At 42.9% G+C, this 23,998-nt stretch overlaps 1 protein-coding gene across 1 annotated transcript in view; it reads left to right on the forward strand.

The window, feature by feature from the left end:
- SEMA4G (semaphorin 4G) overlaps nucleotides 1-23,998 on the forward strand; it is a 531,345-nt gene that overhangs the window by 451,866 nt on the left and 55,481 nt on the right. The window contains exon 13 of the mRNA XM_053692470.1: nucleotides 15,928-16,082. Coding sequence (XP_053548445.1) covers nucleotides 15,928-16,082 — 155 coding nt within the window. The remainder of the gene's footprint in view (nucleotides 1-15,927; nucleotides 16,083-23,998) is intronic.

Genomic DNA, 23,998 nt, shown 5'->3' on the forward strand with positions numbered 1-23,998 from the left:
AGACCTCTAGGCACTGACACCCATAACAGCTATATGCCCACATCAGACCTCTAGGCACTGACGCCCATAACAGCTATATGCCCACATCAGACCTCTAGGCACTGACACCCATAACAGCTATATGCCCACATCAGACCTCTAGGCACTGACGCCCATAACAGCTATATGCCCACATCAGACCTCTAGGCACTGACGCCCATAACAGCTATATGCCCACATCAGATCTCTAGGCACTGACGCCCATAACAGCTATATACCCACATCAGACCCCTAGGCACTGACACCCATAACAGCTATATGCCCACATCAGACCTCTAGGCACTGACGCAGATAACAGCTATATGCCCACATCAGACCTCTAGGCACTGACGCCCATAACAGCTATATGCCCACATCAGATCTCTAGGCACTGACGCCCATAACAGCTATATGCCCACATCAGACCTCTAGGCACTGACGCCCATAACAGCTATATGCCCACATCAGATCTCTAGGCACTGACGCAGATAACAGCTATATGCCCACATCAGATCTCTAGGCACTGACGCAGATAACAGCTATATGCCCACATCAGCTCTCTAGGCACTGACACCCATAACAGCTATATGCCCACATCAGATCTCTAGGCACTGACACCCATAACAGCTATATGCCCACATCAGATCTCTAGGCACTGACGCCCATAACAGCTATATGCCCACATCAGATCTCTAGGCACTGACACCCATAACAGCTATATGCCCACATCAGACCTCTAGGCACTGACACCCATAACAGCTATATGCCCACATCAGACCTCTAGGCACTGACGCCCATAACAGCTATATGCCCACATCAGACCTCTAGGCACTGACGCCCATAACAGCTATATGCCCACATCAGACCTCTAGGCACTGACGCCCATAACAGCTATATGCCCACATCAGACCTCTAGGCACTGACGCCCATAACAGCTATATGCCCACATCAGACCTCTAGACACTGACACCCATAACAGCTATATGCCCACATCAGATCTCTAGGCACTGACACCCATAACAGCTATATGCCCACATCAGACCTCTAGGCACTGACGCCCATAACAGCTATATGCCCATAACAGCTATATGCCCACATCAGATCTCTAGGCACTGACACCCATAACAGCTATATGCCCACATCAGATCTCTAGGCACTGACGCAGATAACAGCTATATGCCCACATCAGACCTCTAGGCACTGACGCCCATAACAGCTATATGCCCACATCAGACCTCTAGGCACTGACGCCCATAACAGCTATATGCCCACATCAGATCTCTAGGCACTGACGCCCATAACAGCTATATGCCCACATCAGACCTCTAGGCACTGACGCAGATAACAGCTATATGCCCACATCAGATCTCTAGGCACTGACGCCCATAACAGCTATATGCCCACATCAGACCTCTAGGCACTGACACCCATAACAGCTATATGCCCACATCAGACCTCTAGGCACTGACACCCATAACAGCTATATGCCCACATCAGACCTCTAGGCACTGACGCCCATAACAGCTATATGCCCACATCAGACCTCTAGGCACTGACGCCCATAACAGCTATATGCCCACATCAGATCTCTAGGCACGGACGCAGATAACAGCTATATGCCCACATCAGACCTCTAGGCACTGACACCCATAACAGCTATATGCCCACATCAGATCTCTAGGCACTGACGCAGATAACAGCTATATGCCCACATCAGACCTCTAGGCACTGACGCCCATAACAGCTATATGCCCACATCAGACCTCTAGGCACTGACGCCCATAACAGCTATATGCCCACATCAGATCTCTAGGCACTGACGCCCATAACAGCTATATGCCCACATCAGACCTCTAGGCACTGACGCCCATAACAGCTATATGCCCACATCAGACCTCTAGGCACTGACGCCCATAACAGCTATATGCCCACATCAGATCTCTAGGCACTGACACCCATAACAGCTATATGCCCACATCAGACCTCTAGGCACTGACGCCCATAACAGCTATATGCCCACATCAGACCTCTAGGCACTGACGCAGATAACAGCTATATGCCCACATCAGACCTCTAGGCACTGACGCCCGATAACAGCTATATGCCCACATCAGACCTCTAGGCACTGACGCCCATAACAGCTATATGCCCACATCAGATCTCTAGGCACTGACACCCATAACAGCTATATGCCCACATCAGATCTCTAGGCACTGACGCAGATAACAGCTATATGCCCACATCAGACCTCTAGGCACTGACACCCATAACAGCTATATGCCCACATCAGATCTCTAGGCACTGACGCCCATAACAGCTATATGCCCACATCAGACCTCTAGGCACTGACGCAGATAACAGCTATATGCCCACATCAGACCTCTAGGCACTGACACCCATAACAGCTATATGCCCACATCAGATCTCTAGGCACTGACGCAGATAACAGCTATATGCCCACATCAGACCTCTAGGCACTGACACCCATAACAGCTATATGCCCACATCAGACCTCTAGGCACTGACGCCCATAACAGCTATATGCCCACATCAGACCTCTAGGCACTGACGCCCATAACAGCTATATGCCCACATCAGATCTCTAGGCACTGACACCCATAACAGCTATATGCCCACATCAGATCTCTAGGCACTGACGCAGATAACAGCTATATGCCCACATCAGACCTCTAGGCACTGACACCCATAACAGCTATATGCCCACATCAGACCTCTAGGCACTGACGCCCATAACAGCTATATGCCCACATCAGACCTCTAGGCACTGACGCCCATAACAGCTATATGCCCACATCAGATCTCTAGGCACTGACACCCATAACAGCTATATGCCCACATCAGATCTCTAGGCACTGACGCCCATAACAGCTATATGCCCACATCAGATCTCTAGGCACTGACACCCATAACAGCTATATGCCCACATCAGACCTCTAGGCACTGACACCCATAACAGCTATATGCCCACATCAGATCTCTAGGCACTGACACCCATAACAGCTATATGCCCACATCAGATCTCTAGGCACTGACACCCATAACAGCTATATGCCCACATCAGACCTCTAGGCACTGACACCCATAACAGCTATATGCCCACATCAGACCTCTAGGCACTGACGCCCATAACAGCTATATGCCCACATCAGATCTCTAGGCACTGACACCCATAACAGCTATATGCCCACATCAGACCTCTAGGCACTGACGCCATAACAGCTATATGCCCACATCAGATCTCTAGGCACTGACACCCATAACAGCTATATGCCCACATCAGACCTCTAGGCACTGACGCCCATAACAGCTATATGCCCACATCAGACCTCTAGGCACTGACGCCCATAACAGCTATATGCCCACATCAGACCTCTAGGCACTGACACCCATAACAGCTATATGCCCACATCAGACCTCTAGGCACTGACACCCATAACAGCTATATGCCCACATCAGACCTCTAGGCACTGACGCCCATAACAGCTATATGCCCACATCAGACCTCTAGGCACTGACGCCCATAACAGCTATATGCCCACATCAGATCTCTAGGCACTGACACCCATAACAGCTATATGCCCACATCAGACCTCTAGGCACTGACGCCCATAACAGCTATATGCCCACATCAGACCTCTAGGCACTGACACCCATAACAGCTATATGCCCACATCAGATCTCTAGGCACTGACGCCCATAACAGCTATATGCCCACATCAGACCTCTAGGCACTGACGCCCATAACAGCTATATGCCCACATCAGATCTCTAGGCACTGACACCCATAACAGCTATATGCCCACATCAGACCTCTAGGCACTGACACCCATAACAGCTATATGCCCACATCAGACCTCTAGGCACTGACGCCCATAACAGCTATATGCCCACATCAGACCTCTAGGCACTGACGCCCATAACAGCTATATGCCCACATCAGATCTCTAGGCACTGACACCCATAACAGCTATATGCCCACATCAGACCTCTAGGCACTGACACCCATAACAGCTATATGCCCACATCAGACCTCTAGGCACTGACACCCATAACAGCTATATGCCCACATCAGACCTCTAGGCACTGACACCCATAACAGCTATATGCCCACATCAGATCTCTAGGCACTGACGCCCATAACAGCTATATGCCCACATCAGACCTCTAGGCACTGACACCCATAACAGCTATATGCCCACATCAGACCTCTAGGCACTGACGCCCATAACAGCTATATGCCCACATCAGATCCTCTAGGCACTGACGCCCATAACAGCTATATGCCCACATCAGATCTCTAGGCACTGACACCCATAACAGCTATATGCCCACATCAGACCTCTAGGCACTGACGCCCATAACAGCTATATGCCCACATCAGACCTCTAGGCACTGACGCCCATAACAGCTATATGCCCACATCAGACCTCTAGGCACTGACGCCCATAACAGCTATATGCCCACATCAGATCTCTAGGCACTGACGCCCATAACAGCTATATGCCCACATCAGACCTCTAGGCACTGACACCCATAACAGCTATATGCCCACATCAGATCTCTAGGCACTGACGCCCATAACAGCTATATGCCCACATCAGACCTCTAGGCACTGACGCCCATAACAGCTATATGCCCACATCAGACCTCTAGGCACTGACGCCAGATAACAGCTATATGCCCACATCAGACCTCTAGGCACTGACGCCCATAACAGCTATATGCCCACATCAGATCTCTAGGCACTGACACCCATAACAGCTATATGCCCACATCAGACCTCTAGGCACTGACGCCCATAACAGCTATATGCCCACATCAGACCTCTAGGCACTGACACCCATAACAGCTATATGCCCACATCAGACCTCTAGGCACTGACGCCCATAACAGCTATATGCCCACATCAGACCTCTAGGCACTGACGCCCATAACAGCTATATGCCCACATCAGACCTCTAGGCACTGACGCCCATAACAGCTATATGCCCACATCAGATCTCTAGGCACTGACGCCCATAACAGCTATATGCCCACATCAGATCTCTAGGCACTGACGCCCATAACAGCTATATGCCCACATCAGACCTCTAGGCACTGACACCCATAACAGCTATATGCCCACATCAGACCTCTAGGCACTGACGCCCATAACAGCTATATGCCCACATCAGATCTCTAGGCACTGACGCCCATAACAGCTATATGCCCACATCAGACCTCTAGGCACTGACGCCCATAACAGCTATATGCCCACATCAGATCTCTAGGCACTGACACCCATAACAGCTATATGCCCACATCAGACCTCTAGGCACTGACACCCATAACAGCTATATGCCCACATCAGATCTCTAGGCACTGACACCCATAACAGCTATATGCCCACATCAGACCTCTAGGCACTGACACCCATAACAGCTATATGCCCACATCAGACCTCTAGGCACTGACACCCATAACAGCTATATGCCCACATCAGACCTCTAGGCACTGACGCCCATAACAGCTATATGCCCACATCAGACCTCTAGGCACTGACGCAGATAACAGCTATATGCCCACATCAGACCTCTAGGCACTGACGCCCATAACAGCTATATGCCCACATCAGACCTCTAGGCACTGACGCCCATAACAGCTATATGCCCACATCAGACCTCTAGGCACTGACGCCCATAACAGCTATATGCCCACATCAGATCTCTAGGCACTGACACCCATAACAGCTATATGCCCACATCAGACCTCTAGGCACTGACACCCATAACAGCTATATGCCCACATCAGACCTCTAGGCACTGACACCCATAACAGCTATATGCCCACATCAGACCTCTAGGCACTGACACCCATAACAGCTATATGCCCACATCAGATCTCTAGGCACTGACGCCCATAACAGCTATATGCCCACATCAGACCTCTAGGCACTGACACCCATAACAGCTATATGCCCACATCAGACCTCTAGGCACTGACGCCCATAACAGCTATATGCCCACATCAGATCTCTAGGCACTGACGCCCATAACAGCTATATGCCCACATCAGATCTCTAGGCACTGACACCCATAACAGCTATATGCCCACATCAGACCTCTAGGCACTGACGCCCATAACAGCTATATGCCCACATCAGACCTCTAGGCACTGACGCCCATAACAGCTATATGCCCACATCAGATCTCTAGGCACTGACGCCCATAACAGCTATATGCCCACATCAGACCTCTAGGCACTGACACCCATAACAGCTATATGCCCACATCAGATCTCTAGTCACTGACGCAGATAACAGCTATATGCCCACATCAGACCTCTAGGCACTGACGCCCATAACAGCTATATGCCCACATCAGACCTCTAGGCACTGACGCAGATAACAGCTATATGCCCACATCAGACCTCTAGGCACTGACGCCCATAACAGCTATATGCCCACATCAGATCTCTAGGCACTGACACCCATAACAGCTATATGCCCACATCAGACCTCTAGGCACTGACGCCCATAACAGCTATATGCCCACATCAGACCTCTAGGCACTGACACCCATAACAGCTATATGCCCACATCAGACCTCTAGGCACTGACGCCCATAACAGCTATATGCCCACATCAGACCTCTAGGCACTGACACAGATAACAGCTATATGCCCACATCAGATCTCTAGGCACTGATGCCCATAACAGCTATATGCCCACATCAGACCTCTAGGCACTGACGCCCATAACAGCTATATGCCCACATCAGACCTCTAGGCACTGACGCCCATAACAGCTATATGCCCACATCAGACCTCTAGGCACTGACGCAGATAACAGCTATATGCCCACATCAGACCTCTAGGCACTGACGCAGATAACAGCTATATGCCCATATCAGACCTCTAGGCACTGACGCCCATAACAGCTATATACCCACATCAGATCTCTAGGCACTGACACCCATAACAGCTATATGCCCACATCAGACCTCTAGGCACTGACACCCATAACAGCTATATGCCCACATCAGATCTCTAGGCACTGACGCCCATAACAGCTATATGCCCACATCAGATCTCTAGGCACTGACGCCCATAACAGCTATATGCCCACATCAGATCTCTAGGCACTGACGCAGATAACAGCTATATGCCCACATCAGATCTCTAGGCACTGACGCAGATAACAGCTATATACCCACATCAGACCTCTAGGCACTGACGCCCATAACAGCTATATGCCCACATCAGATCTCTAGGCACTGACACCCATAACAGCTATATGCCCACATCAGATCTCTAGGCACTGACGCCCATAACACCTATATGCCCACATCAGACCTCTAGGCACTGACACCCATAACAGCTATATGCCCACATCAGATCTCTAGGCACTGACGCCCATAACAGCTATATGCCCACATCAGATCTCTAGGCACTGACGCCCATAACAGCTATATGCCCACATCAGATCTCTAGGCACTGACGCCCATAACAGCTATATGCCCACATCAGATCTCTAGGCACTGACGCCCATAACAGCTATATGCCCACATCAGACCTCTAGGCACTGACACCCATAACAGCTATATGCCCACATCAGATCTCTAGGCACTGACGCAGATAACAGCTATATGCCCACATCAGATCTCTAGGCACTGACGCAGATAACAGCTATATGCCCACATCAGATCTCTAGGCACTGACGCCCATAACAGCTATATGCCCACATCAGATCTCTAGGCACTGACGCCCATAACAGCTATATGCCCACATCAGACCTCTAGGCACTGACGCAGATAACAGCTATATGCCCACATCAGACCTCTAGGCACTGACGCAGATAACAGCTATATGCCCACATCAGACCTCTAGGCACTGACGCCCATAACAGCTATATGCCCACATCAGATCTCTAGGCACTGACACCCATAACAGCTATATGCCCACATCAGATCTCTAGGCACTGACACCCATAACAGCTATATGCCCACATCAGACCTCTAGGCACTGACGCCCATAACAGCTATATGCCCACATCAGACCTCTAGGCACTGACGCCCATAACAGCTATATGCCCACATCAGACCTCTAGGCACTGACGCCCATAACAGCTATATGCCCACATCAGACCTCTAGGCACTGACGCCCATAACAGCTATATGCCCACATCAGACCTCTAGGCACTGACACCCATAACAGCTATATGCCCACATCAGATCTCTAGGCACTGACGCCCATAACAGCTATATGCCCACATCAGATCTCTAGGCACTGACGCCCATAACAGCTATATGCCCACATCAGATCTCTAGGCACTGACACCCATAACAGCTATATGCCCACATCAGACCTCTAGGCACTGACACCCATAACAGCTATATGCCCACATCAGACCTCTAGGCACTGACGCCCATAACAGCTGTATGCCCACATCAGACCTCTAGGCACTGACGCCCATAACAGCTATATGCCCACATCAGACCTCTAGGCACTGACGCCCATAACAGCTATATGCCCACATCAGACCTCTAGGCACTGACACCCATAAAAGCTATATGCCCACATCAGACCTCTAGGCACTGAAGCAGATAACAGCTATATGCCCATATCAGACCTCTAGGCACTGACGCCCATAACAGCTATATGCCCACATCAGATCTCTAGGCACTGACGCCCATAACAGCTATATGCCCACATCAGATCTCTAGGCACTGACACCCATAACAGCTATATGCCCACATCAGATCTCTAGGCACTGACGCCCATAACAGCTATATGCCCACATCAGACCCCTAGGCACTGACACCCATAACAGCTATATGCCCACATCAGACCTCTAGGCACTGACACCCATAACAGCTATATGCCCACATCAGATCTCTAGGCACTGACGCCCATAACAGCTATATGCCCACATCAGACCTCTAGGCACTGACGCCCATAACAGCTATATACCCACATCAGACCTCTAGGCACTGACGCCCATAACAGCTATATGCCCACATCAGACCTCTAGGCACTGACACCCATAACAGCTATATGCCCACATCAGATCTCTAGGCACTGACACCCATAACAGCTATATGCCCACATCAGACCTCTAGGCACTGACACCCATAACAGCTATATGCCCACATCAGATCTCTAGGCACTGACGCAGATAACAGCTATATGCCCACATCAGATCTCTAGGCACTGACGCCCATAACAGCTATATGCCCACATCAGACCTCTAGGCACTGACGCCCATAACAGCTATATGCCCACATCAGATCTCTAGGCACTGACGCCCATAACAGCTATATGCCCACATCAGACCTCTAGGCACTGACACCCATAACAGCTATATGCCCACATCAGACCTCTAGGCACTGACGCAGATAACAGCTATATGCCCACATCAGATCTCTAGGCACTGACGCCCATAACAGCTATATGCCCACATCAGACCTCTAGGCACTGACGCCCATAACAGCTATATGCCCACATCAGATCTCTAGGCACTGACACCCATAACAGCTATATGCCCACATCAGACCTCTAGGCACTGACGCCCATAACAGCTATATGCCCACATCAGATCTCTAGGCACTGACACCCATAACAGCTATATGCCCACATCAGACCTCTAGGCACTGACGCCCATAACAGCTATATGCCCACATCAGATCTCTAGGCACTGACGCCCATAACAGCTATATACCCACATCAGACCCCTAGGCACTGACGCCCATAACAGCTATATGCCCACATCAGACCTCTAGGCACTGACACCCATAACAGCTATATGCCCACATCAGACCACAGACCAGAACCCTGCCAACTAATTGCCAATATGAGAACTCTGATCCAACTCAGTCAATGTGTCCACATTGAATAACTAGACTTTTGGTTAAAAGGACAGTAAACGCCTTAAGATTTGTATACAAAACCTTTAGTAATGTGTAATGAAACAATTATGAAATATACTTTCATTATTCATTTGACCCTATTTTCATGTGATTTAGCTCTGAAAATTGAGGGGTTTCTAATTTGCCAAAACTTAAATGCACCCTGCTTACTTTTGAGGCTAACACTGCTACACATCTGCACCTAATTGGCTTTAACAGATAATAGCTGCAAAACAGTCCACTTAATTTTTACATTATGATTATGCTATCCTTCTTTTCTGTAGACCCAAGATTGGCTCCTTCAAATAAGGCATAGGGTAATGGAGTTTGGCAATTGCAAAACAATTACAGTAAAAATGTATCTTCATTTGTGTCAAAACTATTAAGATTTGGCTGATCTGTTCTTCTATAGCAGCGGTTCCCAACCTGGGGTACGTGTACCCCTGGGGGTACTTGGCAGGCCGGTTGGGGGTACGCAAAAATATTGTTGGTAATGGCGGAAGATGCGGGGAGAGGGTCGGGGGGGCACTCTCAATGGGTCATCAACTAATAAGCATTGTGGAACTGTGGAAGGAAGGAGCATTTAACCGGAAAGTGACAAATGAAGTCCTGGCCTGGCATATAGGCAGATGGGAGCCCCTGCACCTGAAATATGTGGACCGGGTGTGGATGACTCCGGTCCACATATTAATGATCACCCTGTGTCACCAGACAGCTTAGCCTCCTGCTCCACCCACCTCTGTCCCATGCACACAATTTTGACTGCAAGTGCTCAAATAGAAGCGGCACTGCAGCAGCATAGCTACGTGGACACGTGTGATAGAGCCGTTGAGATTGCGAGTCACACAGACGAGGCAGGTCTAAGTCAGTGCCGGTAAGTCAAGTACTGCTTCTAGTGCTTGCTTGATTCAGATTGCTTCACTTCCAACTAAAAACGTTCATAGTGGCTGGGTGGTTAATATCGATCTGATCTCACAAATTTAAATATTTATTTTTATGATCATTACACTTTGACTCCCCCCCAGGGCCTTGTTTAGGAGCAACCAGGCAGCTGCCAGGGGCACCAGCCACACAGCAGGACTCCTGAGAATAAGATCTGAGTTTTAATCCTGTTGATACACGTACAGTCGTATGCAATTCAGGTATAGCTTACCTCCCCTATAAAAAAGTGCTTCCTTTATTTTGAGGGATGGGTGGGGGTAATGAAGAGAGGGGGTACTCATAAATGAAAAGCCTAATCAAGGGGTACGGGAGAGAAAAAAGGTTGGGAACCGCTGTTCTATAGCAACACAACAGAAATGTCTTGTAATAGCAGTGTGTTTACTGTCCCTTTTTAATATCAGACAATTGACGACCCTAGCTGTGAACCTGCAATCAAGGTAACATTTCTAATGCTATCAGCTATGACTTTTTTTTATATAAAGAGAGAAAGAGAGAGAGAGAATATTGCAAACATTCTTCAATAGTAGACGGAATTCATTTACTTCTATGTTGCTTTAGTAAATATTGTCTGTAAATTTATGTTAGTGAGATTGCAGATGGTTTGAAAGCTAATATTTATTTAGCTGGTTTGTAACTCCCTTAAGTTAAACTTCGTTAACAACAGTTAAAGTTAAATAAAAAAAAGATGTTGCATAACCCAGATCAACATTGTGCGATAGATAGATATAGCGCTGCGGAATCTGTTGGTGTTCTACAAATAACCGATAATAATATAGATAGATAATTAATATATATATATATATATATATATATATATATATATATATATATATATATATATATATATATAGTAGTGAAGAAAAGGATGCACTCGCCAGGATTTTCAAAGTTACCATTTAATGTAACGTTTCGGGGTGTTACCCCTTCGTCAGACACCCCGAAACGTTACATTAAATGGTAACTTTGAAAATCCTGGCGAGTGCATCCCTTTTCTTCACTACTATCAATACTTTGGAAGCACCCTGGGTGGATAAAATGTTAACCGTGAGTGCTGGCCTGCCTGCTGTTTAGATAGATAGATAGATAGATAGATAGATAGATAGATAGATAGATGATAGATAGATAGATAGATAGATAGATAGATAGATAGATAGATAGATAGTATAAAACAGTCTTGGCATGTTTAGCATATGTTTTTTTTTGACACATTTGTTTTCATGTGGGCTGAGAATATTGATGGAGTCTTGTTGTTTTATGCTTCACTGCAAAGCACAGTTTGGAACCTGCAGGGAATTTATTATTTATCAGTTGGCTCCATCAGCCTAAATGTTTTGGGTTTCCAAGAAACAACACAGAAAAGGAAAGAACATTCTCCTGCTTTGAAATGATGACTGTGTAAGGGATCTAAACACTTTATAATAAAGCGTATGTTAATAATGGTTGTCTCACCTCACGGGTCTGGGAAGGTTATAAACATTTATCTACCCTTGCTGACCACTTCATGACAATTAAAGGGACATTATGAAAAGTAAAATATATGTTATTCATTTTGCATACCTTTCTATAATTTAAAATGAGAGTAAAGTCAAGATTAAACTTTCATGATTTATATAGCGAGTGCATTTAAAAAAAAAAAAGCTTTCCATTTTACTTCTGTTATCAGATTTGCTTTGTTCTCTTGGTATCCTTTGTTAAAAAGCATACATAGAAAGGCTTAAAAGGACATTGTAGTCTAATATTTTCTCTTTCCCTTTAATGTGTTTCCATTTATTTATTTTATCTACTGGAGTGTAATAAATTTAGGGCTGCCACAACTAATCGGTAAGATTGATCATAAAAATAGTTGTCAACGAATCTCATTATCAATTAGTTGCTCAGTTGCACGACACCAGCTGCTTCACTCTGACTAACTCCTGCACAGGATATTGTGCAAAAAATGTTATTTGTTCATTTTGTCCACATTTTTTTCTATCTAGTTAATCAGATAATAATTAGCCGATTAATCAGATAGAAAAAAATTAATAAATACCATTTTTTGCACATAATCCTGTGCAAGGAGTTCATCGGAGTGTAGCAGCTGGTGCCATGCAACTGACCAACCAATCACAGACCACCTAATCGATAATGAGATCCGTTGACAACCATTTTTATGATCAATCTTATCAATTAATTGTTGCAGCCTTAATTAAATTGTTTACATATAGCTCCTTTACTTTTATTTTATCATTAAAAATAGCTAATTTTGCCTATTACGTTTACTGAACATTTCTGAACTTAAGTTCTGGTGTAAACAAGAAGGTTTAGATAAAAAAAAATGCTCCCAGTGGTGGCTGCAAAAGAGATATTCTAAAATGTTCATTTTCCATTATACTTTCTAAGTATTGGCCTTTGAGTAAACGGTAATAAAGAAGCTAAGGATGACTTTGTGTAAATAATTAGACAGATAATATAATTATGAATTCTCCACTATAAGATCAGCCCATTGTATAGGGTTGTGGTTTCAGCTAGTAGAATAGCTATTTCATATACAAAATATACCTAAAAGAACAATTTCATATTTTAAACTCTACAGCTGCTATAACAAGTCATTGGAAACACTTCCAGGATAAACTAATTTTACAGTACATTGTCCCTTTAAGAGAAGCAATGAACTGCTTGGATCTAGCTGGTGATTGGTGGCTGCATACATATGCCTTGTGTTATTGGCTCACCAGATGTGTTCAGTTAGCTCCCAATAGTGCATTTCTGCTCATGAGCCTACCTAGGTTTACTATTTAACAAAGGACACCAAAAAAAAAAAAAAAAACACAGAACATTTGATAATAGATGCAAATTGGAAATTTTAAAATGTGATGCTTCCTCTGAATCAGAAAAGTTTAATTTTGAATTTACTGTCCCTTTAACCTGAAAAATGAAAGTGCACGTGGCAGGTTTACCAACCCTAGCCTTGCCACATACCTCTCCCTAATTTGCAGTTTATCTTATCTTTTTGTCATAAATGTAATTCCAAGGTGTATAATGTCCCCCATTAACAATTGTCCACTTTAACAAGGGCAGTGAGTAATGACTGTGTATACTAATGTATATCTGTCTTTACTAAACTTTTGTCTACACTCAGGAATGCAATTAAGTATTTACTATCTTTACAAGTCTTTTCTGCCATGTCTGGGAAGGTTACTTATGTTTGTCTGCCTTTACTAGACTTTGTGTCAATGTTTGAGCACGTTACTTAAGGGTTAATTCTTTTTGCTGACCATCTTGTGAACGTCTGGACAAGGCACTAAAAGGTGTCTACTTTCAATAGTCACAGACTAGTCATTTTGTATGCTCAAAGGCAGGTTATGAAGGGTTCTCTGTCTTCATTAGCCTTTTTGTCCACCTTTGTGCTGATTAATAAAGTTTATTTACTTCCACTAGCTGTGTCAATGCCTGGCAAATTGCGACTAGAGTTGTGTCCATGTTTGAAAATGTTGCCAATGGGTAACGTTCCTTCATTAGTCTTTTCTACCTTTTTTTCTTTATAGCTGGGAAGGTTACTAAGAGGCTGATTATTAGATGCAATAATATTTTTTTTTTTTTTTTAAATGAATGCATTCATTTGAACTAATTTTGTCCGAAATTAACTCCCTGACTAAATGAACTGATAAATTAATACATCATTTGTTCATTCATTCAGTTTCCCAATGTAACTAATATTGTATTGTTTCATTAGCTAGTTTGGTAAATTAGTTATTGGGCAAAATTAGTTAACATTTGTTAATTTGTTTTGCAAAGGAATAATGAAAAGGAATCTATTACTTACATTTACTAGCTTTCTTTTTTATATGTGGGACGGCTGCAAAGCCAAGGCTTGACAAATTTGTTCAAAATCTTGGAGCCACATCAAAAATGTAGGAGCCTGAAAATTCCAGGCTTCATAGTGTGAGTGGGCAGGTCAAGGGCGTATTAATGCATAGGCCAACAAGGCCGGTGCCTAGGGCGACAAATTTTGGGGTTGCTGGTTGCCTTCCTTTAAGGGCCGCTATAATTGAGAAATCCCACACTCTAATTCATTAGAGCATGTCATTTAAAGACATCTGTTTTACTGCACTGCTGAATGAATCAGCGGCGGTTTCCACTCGGGACTAGTAGTGCTCTACGGTACCAAGCAGCACTTCGACTATGCGTTTAACCCATTTGTCAGTTAAACACACAGTAGTACAGGGTCACTAGTCTTAAAATTACATGCTCTAATGAATTTGATCATGTCATTTTTGTGACTATAATGGCCTTTTCCGTTTCTTTATTTTGGAAGACAGGAAAGTTTAAGGAACACGGAATTAAAAGTTATCATAATGCAGATACAGCATACAATTAAAAAAAAAATCTATATTACTTGTATACTCAAATGTATTTCTTTTTCTTGATAATCCTTAATTAAAATTTAGGACCTAATGATGAAAAACTCACCGGCAAAGAAAGAAATCACGCAGAATCATTGGGGGCTTTTTAGCACTATACTGTATTATAATGTAGGAGTCTCTACTTCACATCCAGAAACTGCATAGCGAGATAAACAACTCTTACGCTAAAATTTGCCTTTATAAATTTTGTTGAAGGACCTTGCAGTACTGATAATCTTGCCAAAGCAAAGAGCTTTGTGTCATAAATCATAACAGCATACCTAGGAAGACACAGGAGAGTGCACGTGATTCAACCACTGATATGATATGGCAGCTGTGTTTCCAACAAGCTTTGTAATAATGTTATACATATGCTCAATGCATGCTTATGCCATTGAGCCTACCTCAGTATGTTGTAATGGAAATTAGAAAAGTTTCATCAAAGGATAGAAAAAAGAAAGAGGTAGCTATTATTATTCAGATAGAATATACAATTACAGAAATTGCACAGCTTTGTCTGTGTCAGTGAGACCAGTTCACATACAGCCCTGGAGGTTAAATGTAGTTAAATATGGTTGTTCTAAATTACATACATTTTAGGTTTAATGTCTAATTTGAATACTATACACATGAATAAATCATATCTAACTTATGTTTCTCCCGGTGGTGTTTTTTTACAGAATAGTTTATATATTGGAGCACAGAGTGGAGTTATTCAGATTCCCTTGTCCAACTGTAAAGCATATACTTCATGCTATGACTGTATACTATCCAGGAACCCATACTGTGGCTGGGACGGAGAAAGATGCAGAGACATTTTTACAGCTAAAGATAGGTAAGTCATCGTTACAGTTAATATTTGACATGCTGTTTTTATGGAGTCAATGGAAGGCTACATACACACAACTGATTTTAATAGGTAAATGTGAATAGATATGTGATTTTAAAGGAACATTAAAGGGACATGAAACCCAAATTTTGTCTTTCATGATTTAGAAAGAGCATGTAATTTTAAACAACTTTCTAATTTCCAACTATTATCTAATTTGCTTCATTTACTTGATATCCTATGCTGAAAAGCATATCTAGATAGGTTTAGTAGCTGCTGATTGGTGGCTGCACACAGATGCCTTGTGTGATTGGCTCACCCATCTGCATTGCTATTTCTTCAACAAAGGATATCTAAAGAATTAAGCAAATTAGATAATAGAAGTAAATTGGAACATTGTATAGTATAGTATTCTCAATCTGAATCATGAAAGAAACATTTTAGGTTTAGTGTCTCTTTAACCACGTCTGTCTAAAAACTGTGCTTCTCTGTTTCTTAGAGAGGCAACAAAATTAATTGTCAAACCTAAGTTTTTTTTTTAAATGCTGCACAGTGCCTAATCCAGCTATTGATTTTGCAGCAATTTGAATGTTAACGTGGGTTACAGAATTTGCTTTTTGGTCTCTCTAGGAAGTTTGAGACAAACTCAATTTTTGCACAAAAAGCAAAAAGGTGTTTAATGTCTCATTTTTAAAGGGATATGAAAAATAAAAAAGATATATTTTGTTTTTTAGACAGAACATACAACTTCTAAAAAGTTTCCAATTTACTTGTCAAATGCTTCATTCTCATGGTATTCTTTGTTGAAGATATACCTAGGTAGGTGTCTGGAGCACTACATGCCATCTAGTGCTCTTGCATATGGATAACATTCTTTCAAAACTGCTGCCATATAGTGCTCCAGATAAGTGCACGCTCCTGAGCTTATTTCCCTGCTTTTTAACAAAAGATACTAAGGGAACAAAGAAAATTTGAAAATAGAAGTTAATTATAAAGTTGTTTAAAAATGCATCCTCTATATCAGGGGTGCCCCCACGTTATTGTGTTGGGATCTACTTTTCAATTGACCGGCTCAACGAGATCTACCCACTAAAAATAGGCCCGCTCCTAAGCTTATATTCCTGTTTTTTGTTTTTTTTTTCAAATAAAGATACCAAGAGAATGAAGAGAAATGTATAATAGGAGTAAATTAGAAAGTTGTTTACAATTGCATGTTCTATATCTGAATCATGAAAAAAATAAAATGTGTGTTTCATATCCCTTTAAGATCGCATGATTTAGCAACACATGGTTGTGCAAGAGCATAAAGATTAATCCTGACGACAAAACTAGCACTGACTTTAATTTGGGTTAACAGGAACAACCCCTTGTGCCATGTTACAAAACACTGCATTCAAATTACTGCCACTGACCCCCTTTACTTTGCTCCGCGGGTTTGACCTGATATGACCCAGTGAGGCTTACACAAATAAACTTCAATAGCTCGCCATGCAGACCATTTCTTACCAGGTCAACACGTTCATTTGCCAGACGTCAATCAGACTTGTTCCTTTAGCATAGCACAGCAGCCTCCACTTTTACTTTTTCTATCTATTGACGCTTACCCTCCTAACTGTGCTTTATGCTTTTGATAGACCAATTGTGTTGTTGTTCAAAAATCATCTACGTTGATTGGTTGAAATCGATGTCCCTCAAGATCCAATCCTGTAGCACTTTTTTGTGTCTGACCATCAGACCTGCCCCTTCACACACTGTGGTAGATAAAGCGGTATCCCTAGCAACCATAATCTACTCACGCCCCAGTGTTGAGATTGCGTAACTTGACCACATAATTTTGATCATATTGGCTGCGATCTACCAGCAGTGCCTTCGGGATCTACTAGTAGATCCCGATCTACCTATTGGGCACCCCTGCTCTATATGAATCATGAAAGAAAAAATGGGGGTTTCATATCGCTTTTAATGTTTCCAATTCCAATCTAGCAAAAACAAAACAAAAAGTAATTTGTGCTCCTTATAAAAAAGAAATGAATTATGAATGCACTTTAGCTCTTATAATATTTTATACTCAAATTAAAAAATATAGAAATGAAATGTTTTCTAAGGCACCATTGCAATATTTGCCCCCCGTTATGTTCTTTGCTTTAATAATGCCAAGTGAGACCACTTATGTTGTGTGTTAATCAGAAAACAGCAGACTGGTGTCTGACACATTCAAAGTTCCCTAATCTCTTCCAGTTACTGAGTTTGTTGAGAAATTCTTATTACTTAGTTCTGTCTCCTATTTAAAGCCATTATCGCATCTCTTTTTATTGGTTGGTTAGATTCCATTAAACAAATTCAAGGTGTAAACTGATATTGAATTTCAAAGTAAACTGATGCGTTTAAAGTAGCACTATACAAATTACAGACTGCCTATCCGTGTTAAAGTCTAGCAAATTTACTGGTTACCATAGAACAGACGTGCCCAACAGCTCTTACTTTTTACTTGACAGAGTGTTTATATTTGTGGAAATGTAGAAGACAGCACCAAAGCATATGTGGCTTGTGGGGCACGGAACTCAGGATCTGCCTTGTCCTGCAAACTCTCCAAGCAAGCAAAAAATATGTTCCAGCCTCCAATAGTTTAAAAGACCTTTATTCTCTCATAAACCACTTATGAGAGAATAAAGGTCTTTTAAACTATTGGAGGCTGGAACATATTTTTTGCTTGTTTATATTTGTGACCAGATGATCAAATTTATAACTGTTCTGAATTTAAACATTTTAGTTAGGTGCTCTATTAAGAAAATAACTGTAAATTGAAACCTCTATTTATAGTTAAACTAAAAAATAATCCAAAATGTTTTTTTTCCCACCCAAATAAAATGTTTAGAAAATGTATTAAAGGGCTTTGGGATGCATAAACCAACATTTTTTTGCATGGGAGATGTCCCCGCCAGGGCCGGACTGGCCTACCAGGAAACCAGGAGGTTTCCCATTGGGCCGTACCAGCAGGGGCTGGCGTTGTGGCTGTTCCAGGGGAACATGATAGCTACGTCATCTAGAGTTTTCATACTATGCTGACCTAGAACTATTTCCCTATTACTATTATAATGATGAGCATTCTTAACTTTACCAAAGCTCACATTATTTATCGCCACCCAATATTTATCATTGTTTTATTTTATTTGTTACATTTCATTAATAACTATCGTGCCACACACATTTTCCTTTGTGTTTATCGTTACTATGATAACTGTTCAAGTGAGCGATTTAGCAATTAGTTCTGTCTGCAGCCTGACATGTACAGTTGTGCTCATAAGTTTACATACCCTGGCAGAATTTATGATTTCTTGGCCATTTTTCAGAGAATATGAAATCATAACACAAAAACTTTTCTTTCACTCATGGTTAGTGTTTGGCTGAAGCCATTTATTATCAATCAGCTGTGTTTACTCTTTTTAGATCATAATGACAACAGAAACTACCCAAATTACCCTGATCAAAAGTTTACATACCCTGGTAATTTTGGCCTGATAACATGCACACAAGTTGACACAAAGGGGTTTGAATGGCTATAAAATGTAACCATCCTCACCTGTGATCTGTTTGCTTGTGATTAGTGTGTGTGTATAAAAAGTCAATGAGTTTCTGGACTCCTGACAGACCCTTGCAACTTTCATCTAGTGCTGCACTGACGTTTCTGGATTCTGAGTCATGGGGAAAGAAAAAGAATTGTCAAAGGATCTGTGGGAAAAAGGTAGTTGAACTGTATAAAACAGGAAAGGGATATAAAAATATATCCAAGGAATTGAGAATACAAATCAGCAGTGTTCAAACTCTAATCAAGAAGTGGAAAATGAGGAGTTCTGTTTGATAACATACTGCATTCATCTTGCCATCAATTCTGGCCAAATTTCCTGTGCCTTTGTAGCTCACACATCCCCAAAACATCAGCGATCCACCTCAATATTTCACAGTAGGATTGGTGTACCTTTCATCATAGGCCTTGTTGACTCCTCTCCAAATGTAGCATTTATTGTTGTGGCCAAAAAGCTCAATTTTGGTCTCATCACTCCAAATGTGTGCCAGAAGGTTTGAGGCTTGTCTCTGTGCTGTTTGGCGTTTTGTAAGCGGGATACTTTGTGGCATTTGCGTAGTAATGGCTTTCTTCTGGCGACTCGACCATGCAGCCCATCTTTCTTCAAGTGCCTCCTTATTTTGCATCTTGAAACAGCCACACCACATGTCCTGTATTTCACCTGAAGTTATTTGTGGGTTTGTCTTTGCATCCCGAACGATTTTCCTGGCAGTTGTGGCTGAAATTTTAGTTGGTCTACCTGGCCATGGTTTGGTTTCAACAGAACCCTTAATTTTCCACTTCTTTATTAGAGTTTGAACACTGCTGATTTGCATTCTCAATTCCTTGGATATCTTTTTATATCCCTTTCCTGTTTTATACAGTTCAAATACCTTTTCCCGCAGATCCTTTGACAATTCTTTTGCTTTTCCCATGACTCAGAATCCAGAAACGTCAGTGCAGCACTGGATGAAAGATGCAAGGGTCTGTCAGGAGTCCAGAAACTCATTGACCTTTTATACACACACTCTAATTACAAGAAAACAGATCACAGGTGAGGATGGTTACCTTTAATAGCCATTCAAACCCCCTTGTGTCAACTTGTGTGTGCATGTTATCAGGCCAAAATCACCAGGGTATGTAAACTTTTGATCAGGGTCATTTTGGTAGTTTCTGTTGCCTTTATGATTTAAAAAGAGAAAACACAGTTGATTGATAATAAATGGCTTCAGCCAAACACTAACCATGAGTGAAAGAAAAGTTTTTGTGTTATCATTCATATTCTCTGAAAAATCATAAATTCTGCCAGGGTATGTAAAATTATGAGCACAACTGTAAATAGAATGGCCTACTCTACTGGGCCATGTGTTCTGATACCGCAATAACAACTTTGGACACATATGGAATCTATAAGCAAGATTATAAGTGTTGCGGTATGGCTATACCGCTAAAAAATTGGCCATTGCGCACGGAATATGCAGGTCTCCCATTTTACAAGTTGCGGCGATACAGCTATACTGCTAGCATTTTAGCCTTTAGGCAACTCTCTATTCCGCACTCAAAAAATGGCTTTCTTCTGTTATGTGTGATCAGTCCACGGGTCATCATTACTTCTGGGATATAACTCCTCCCCAACAGGAAATGCAAGAGGATTCACCAGCAGAGCTGCATATAGCTCCTCCCCTCTACGTCAGTCCCAGTCATTCTCTTGCACCCAACGACTAGATAGGATGTGTGAGAGGACTATGGTGATTATACTTAGTTTTTATGACTTCAATCAAAAGTTTGTTATTTTACAATAGCACCGGAGCGTGTTATTACTTCTCTGGCAGAGTTTGAGGAAGAATCTGCCAGAGTTTTTTACTATGATTTTAACCGGAGTAGTTAAGATCATATTGCTGTTCTCGGCCATCTGAGGGAGGTAAAAGCTTCAGATCAGGGGACAGCGGGCAGATGAATCTGCATTGAGGTATGTAGCAGTTTTTATTTTCTGAATGGAATTGATGAGAAAATCCTGCCATACCGTTATAATGACATGTATGTATACACTTCAGTATTCTGGGGATGGTATTTCACCGGAACTACTCTGTTAAAAGTCACTAATCCTTTTAATAAGTATTTATCATGTTAAACGTTTTTGCTGGAATGTAGAATCGTTTACATTGCTGAGGTACTGAGTGAATAAATATTTGGGCATTATTTTCCACTTGGCAGTTGTTTGCTTTTAATTGTGACAGTTTCGTTTCTCTTCACTGCTGTGTGTGAGGGGGAGGGGCCGTTTTTGGCGCTCTTTGCTACGCATCAAAAAATTCCAGTCAGTTACTCTTATATTTCCTGCATGATCCGGTTCATCTCTGACAGATCTCAGGGGTCTTCAAACTTCTTTGGAGGGAGGTAGATTCTCTCAGCAGAGCTGTGAGAATTTTATATTGACTGTGAATAAAAACGTTGCTCTGTAATTTTTATGTCAAATTTAATTATTGTTATTTTACTAATGGGAACAAACCTTTGCTAAAAGTTGTGTTGTTTTAAAGTTTGATGCTATAACTGTTTTTCAGTTCATTATTTCAACTGTCATTTAATCGTTTAGTACCTCTTTGAGGCACAGTACGTTTTTGCTAAAAAAGATTATAACCAAGTTGCAAGTTTATTACTAGTGTGTTAAACATGTCTGACTCAGAGGAAGATATCTGTGTCATTTGTTCCAATGCCAAGGTGGAGCCCAATAGAAATTTATGTACTAACTGTATTGATGCTACTTTAAATAAAAGTCAATCTGTACAATGTGAACAAATTTCACCAAACAGCGAGGGGAGAGTTATGCCGACTAACTCGCCTCACGCGGCAGTACCTGCATCTCCCGCCCGGGAGGTGCGTGATATTATGGCGCCTAGTACATCTGGGCGGCCATTACAGATAACATTACAAGATATGGCTACTGTTATGACTGAAGTTTTGTCTAAATTACCAGAACTAAGAGGCAAGCGTGATCACTCTGGGGTGAGAACAGAGTGCGCTGACAATACTAGGGCCATGTCTGATACTGCGTCACAGCTTGCAGAGCATGAGGACGGAGAGCTTCATTCTGTGGGTGACGGTTCTGATCCAAACAGATTGGATTCAGATATTTCAAAATTTTAAATTTAAATTGGAGAACCTCCGTGTATTACTAGGGGAGGTCTTAGCAGCTCTCAATGATTGTAACACCGTTGCAATACCAGAGAAACTGTGTAGGTTGGATAAATACTTTGCGGTACCGGCGAGTACTGACGTTTTTCCTATACCTAAGAGACTAACTGAAATTGTTACTAAGGAGTGGGATAGACCCGGTGTGCCGTTCTCACCCCCTCCAATATTTAGAAAGATGTTTCCAATAGACGCCACCACTCGGGACTTATGGCAAACGGTCCCTAAGGTGGAGGGAGCAGTTTCTACTTTAGCTAAGCGTACCACTATCCCGGTGGAGGATAGCTGTGCTTTTTCAGATCCAATGGATAAAAAATTAGAGGGTTACCTTAAGAAAATGTTTGTTCAACAAGGTTTTATATTGCAACCCCTTGCATGTATCGCGCCGATTACGGCTGCGGCAGCATTTTGGATTGAGTCTCTGGAAGAGAACCTTAGTTCATCTACGCTAGACGACATTACGGACAGGCTTAGAGTCCTTAAACTAGCTAATTCATTCATTTCGGAGGCCGTAGTACATTTAACCAAGCTTACGGCTAAGAACTCAGGATTCGCCATACAGGCACGTAGGGCGCTGTGGCTAAAATCCTGGTCAGCTGATGTTACTTCTAAGTCCAAATTACTTAATATACCTTTCAAGGGGCAGTCTTTATTTGGGCCCGGTTTGAAAGAAATTATCGCTGACATTACAGGAGGTAAGGGCCACGCCCTACCTCAAGACAAAGCCAAAGCTAAGGCTAGACAGTCTAATTTTCGTCCCTTTCGGAATTTCAAAACAGGAGCAGCATCAACCTCCACTGCACCAAAACAGGAAGGAGCTGTTGCTCGTTACAGGCAAGGCTGGAAGCCTAACCAGTCCTGGAACAAGAGCAAGCAGGCCAGGAAACCTGCTGCTGCCCCAAAGACAGCATGAACCGAAAGCCCCCGATCCGGGACCGGATCTAGTGGGGGGCAGACTTTCTCTCTTCGTCCGGGCCTGGGCAAGAGATGTTCAGGATCCCTGGGCACTAGAGATCATATCTCAGGGATACCTTCTAGACTTCAAATTATCTCCCCCAAGAGGGAGATTTCATCTGTCAAGGTTGTCAACAAACCAGATAAAGAAAGAAGCGTTTCTACGCTGTGTACAAGATCTGTTATTAATGGGTGTGATCCATCCGGTTCCGCGGTCGGA

The sequence above is a fragment of the Bombina bombina genome, chromosome 9 (assembly GCF_027579735.1).
Source record: "Bombina bombina isolate aBomBom1 chromosome 9, aBomBom1.pri, whole genome shotgun sequence".
In the NCBI taxonomy this organism is placed as follows: Eukaryota; Metazoa; Chordata; class Amphibia; order Anura; family Bombinatoridae; genus Bombina; species Bombina bombina.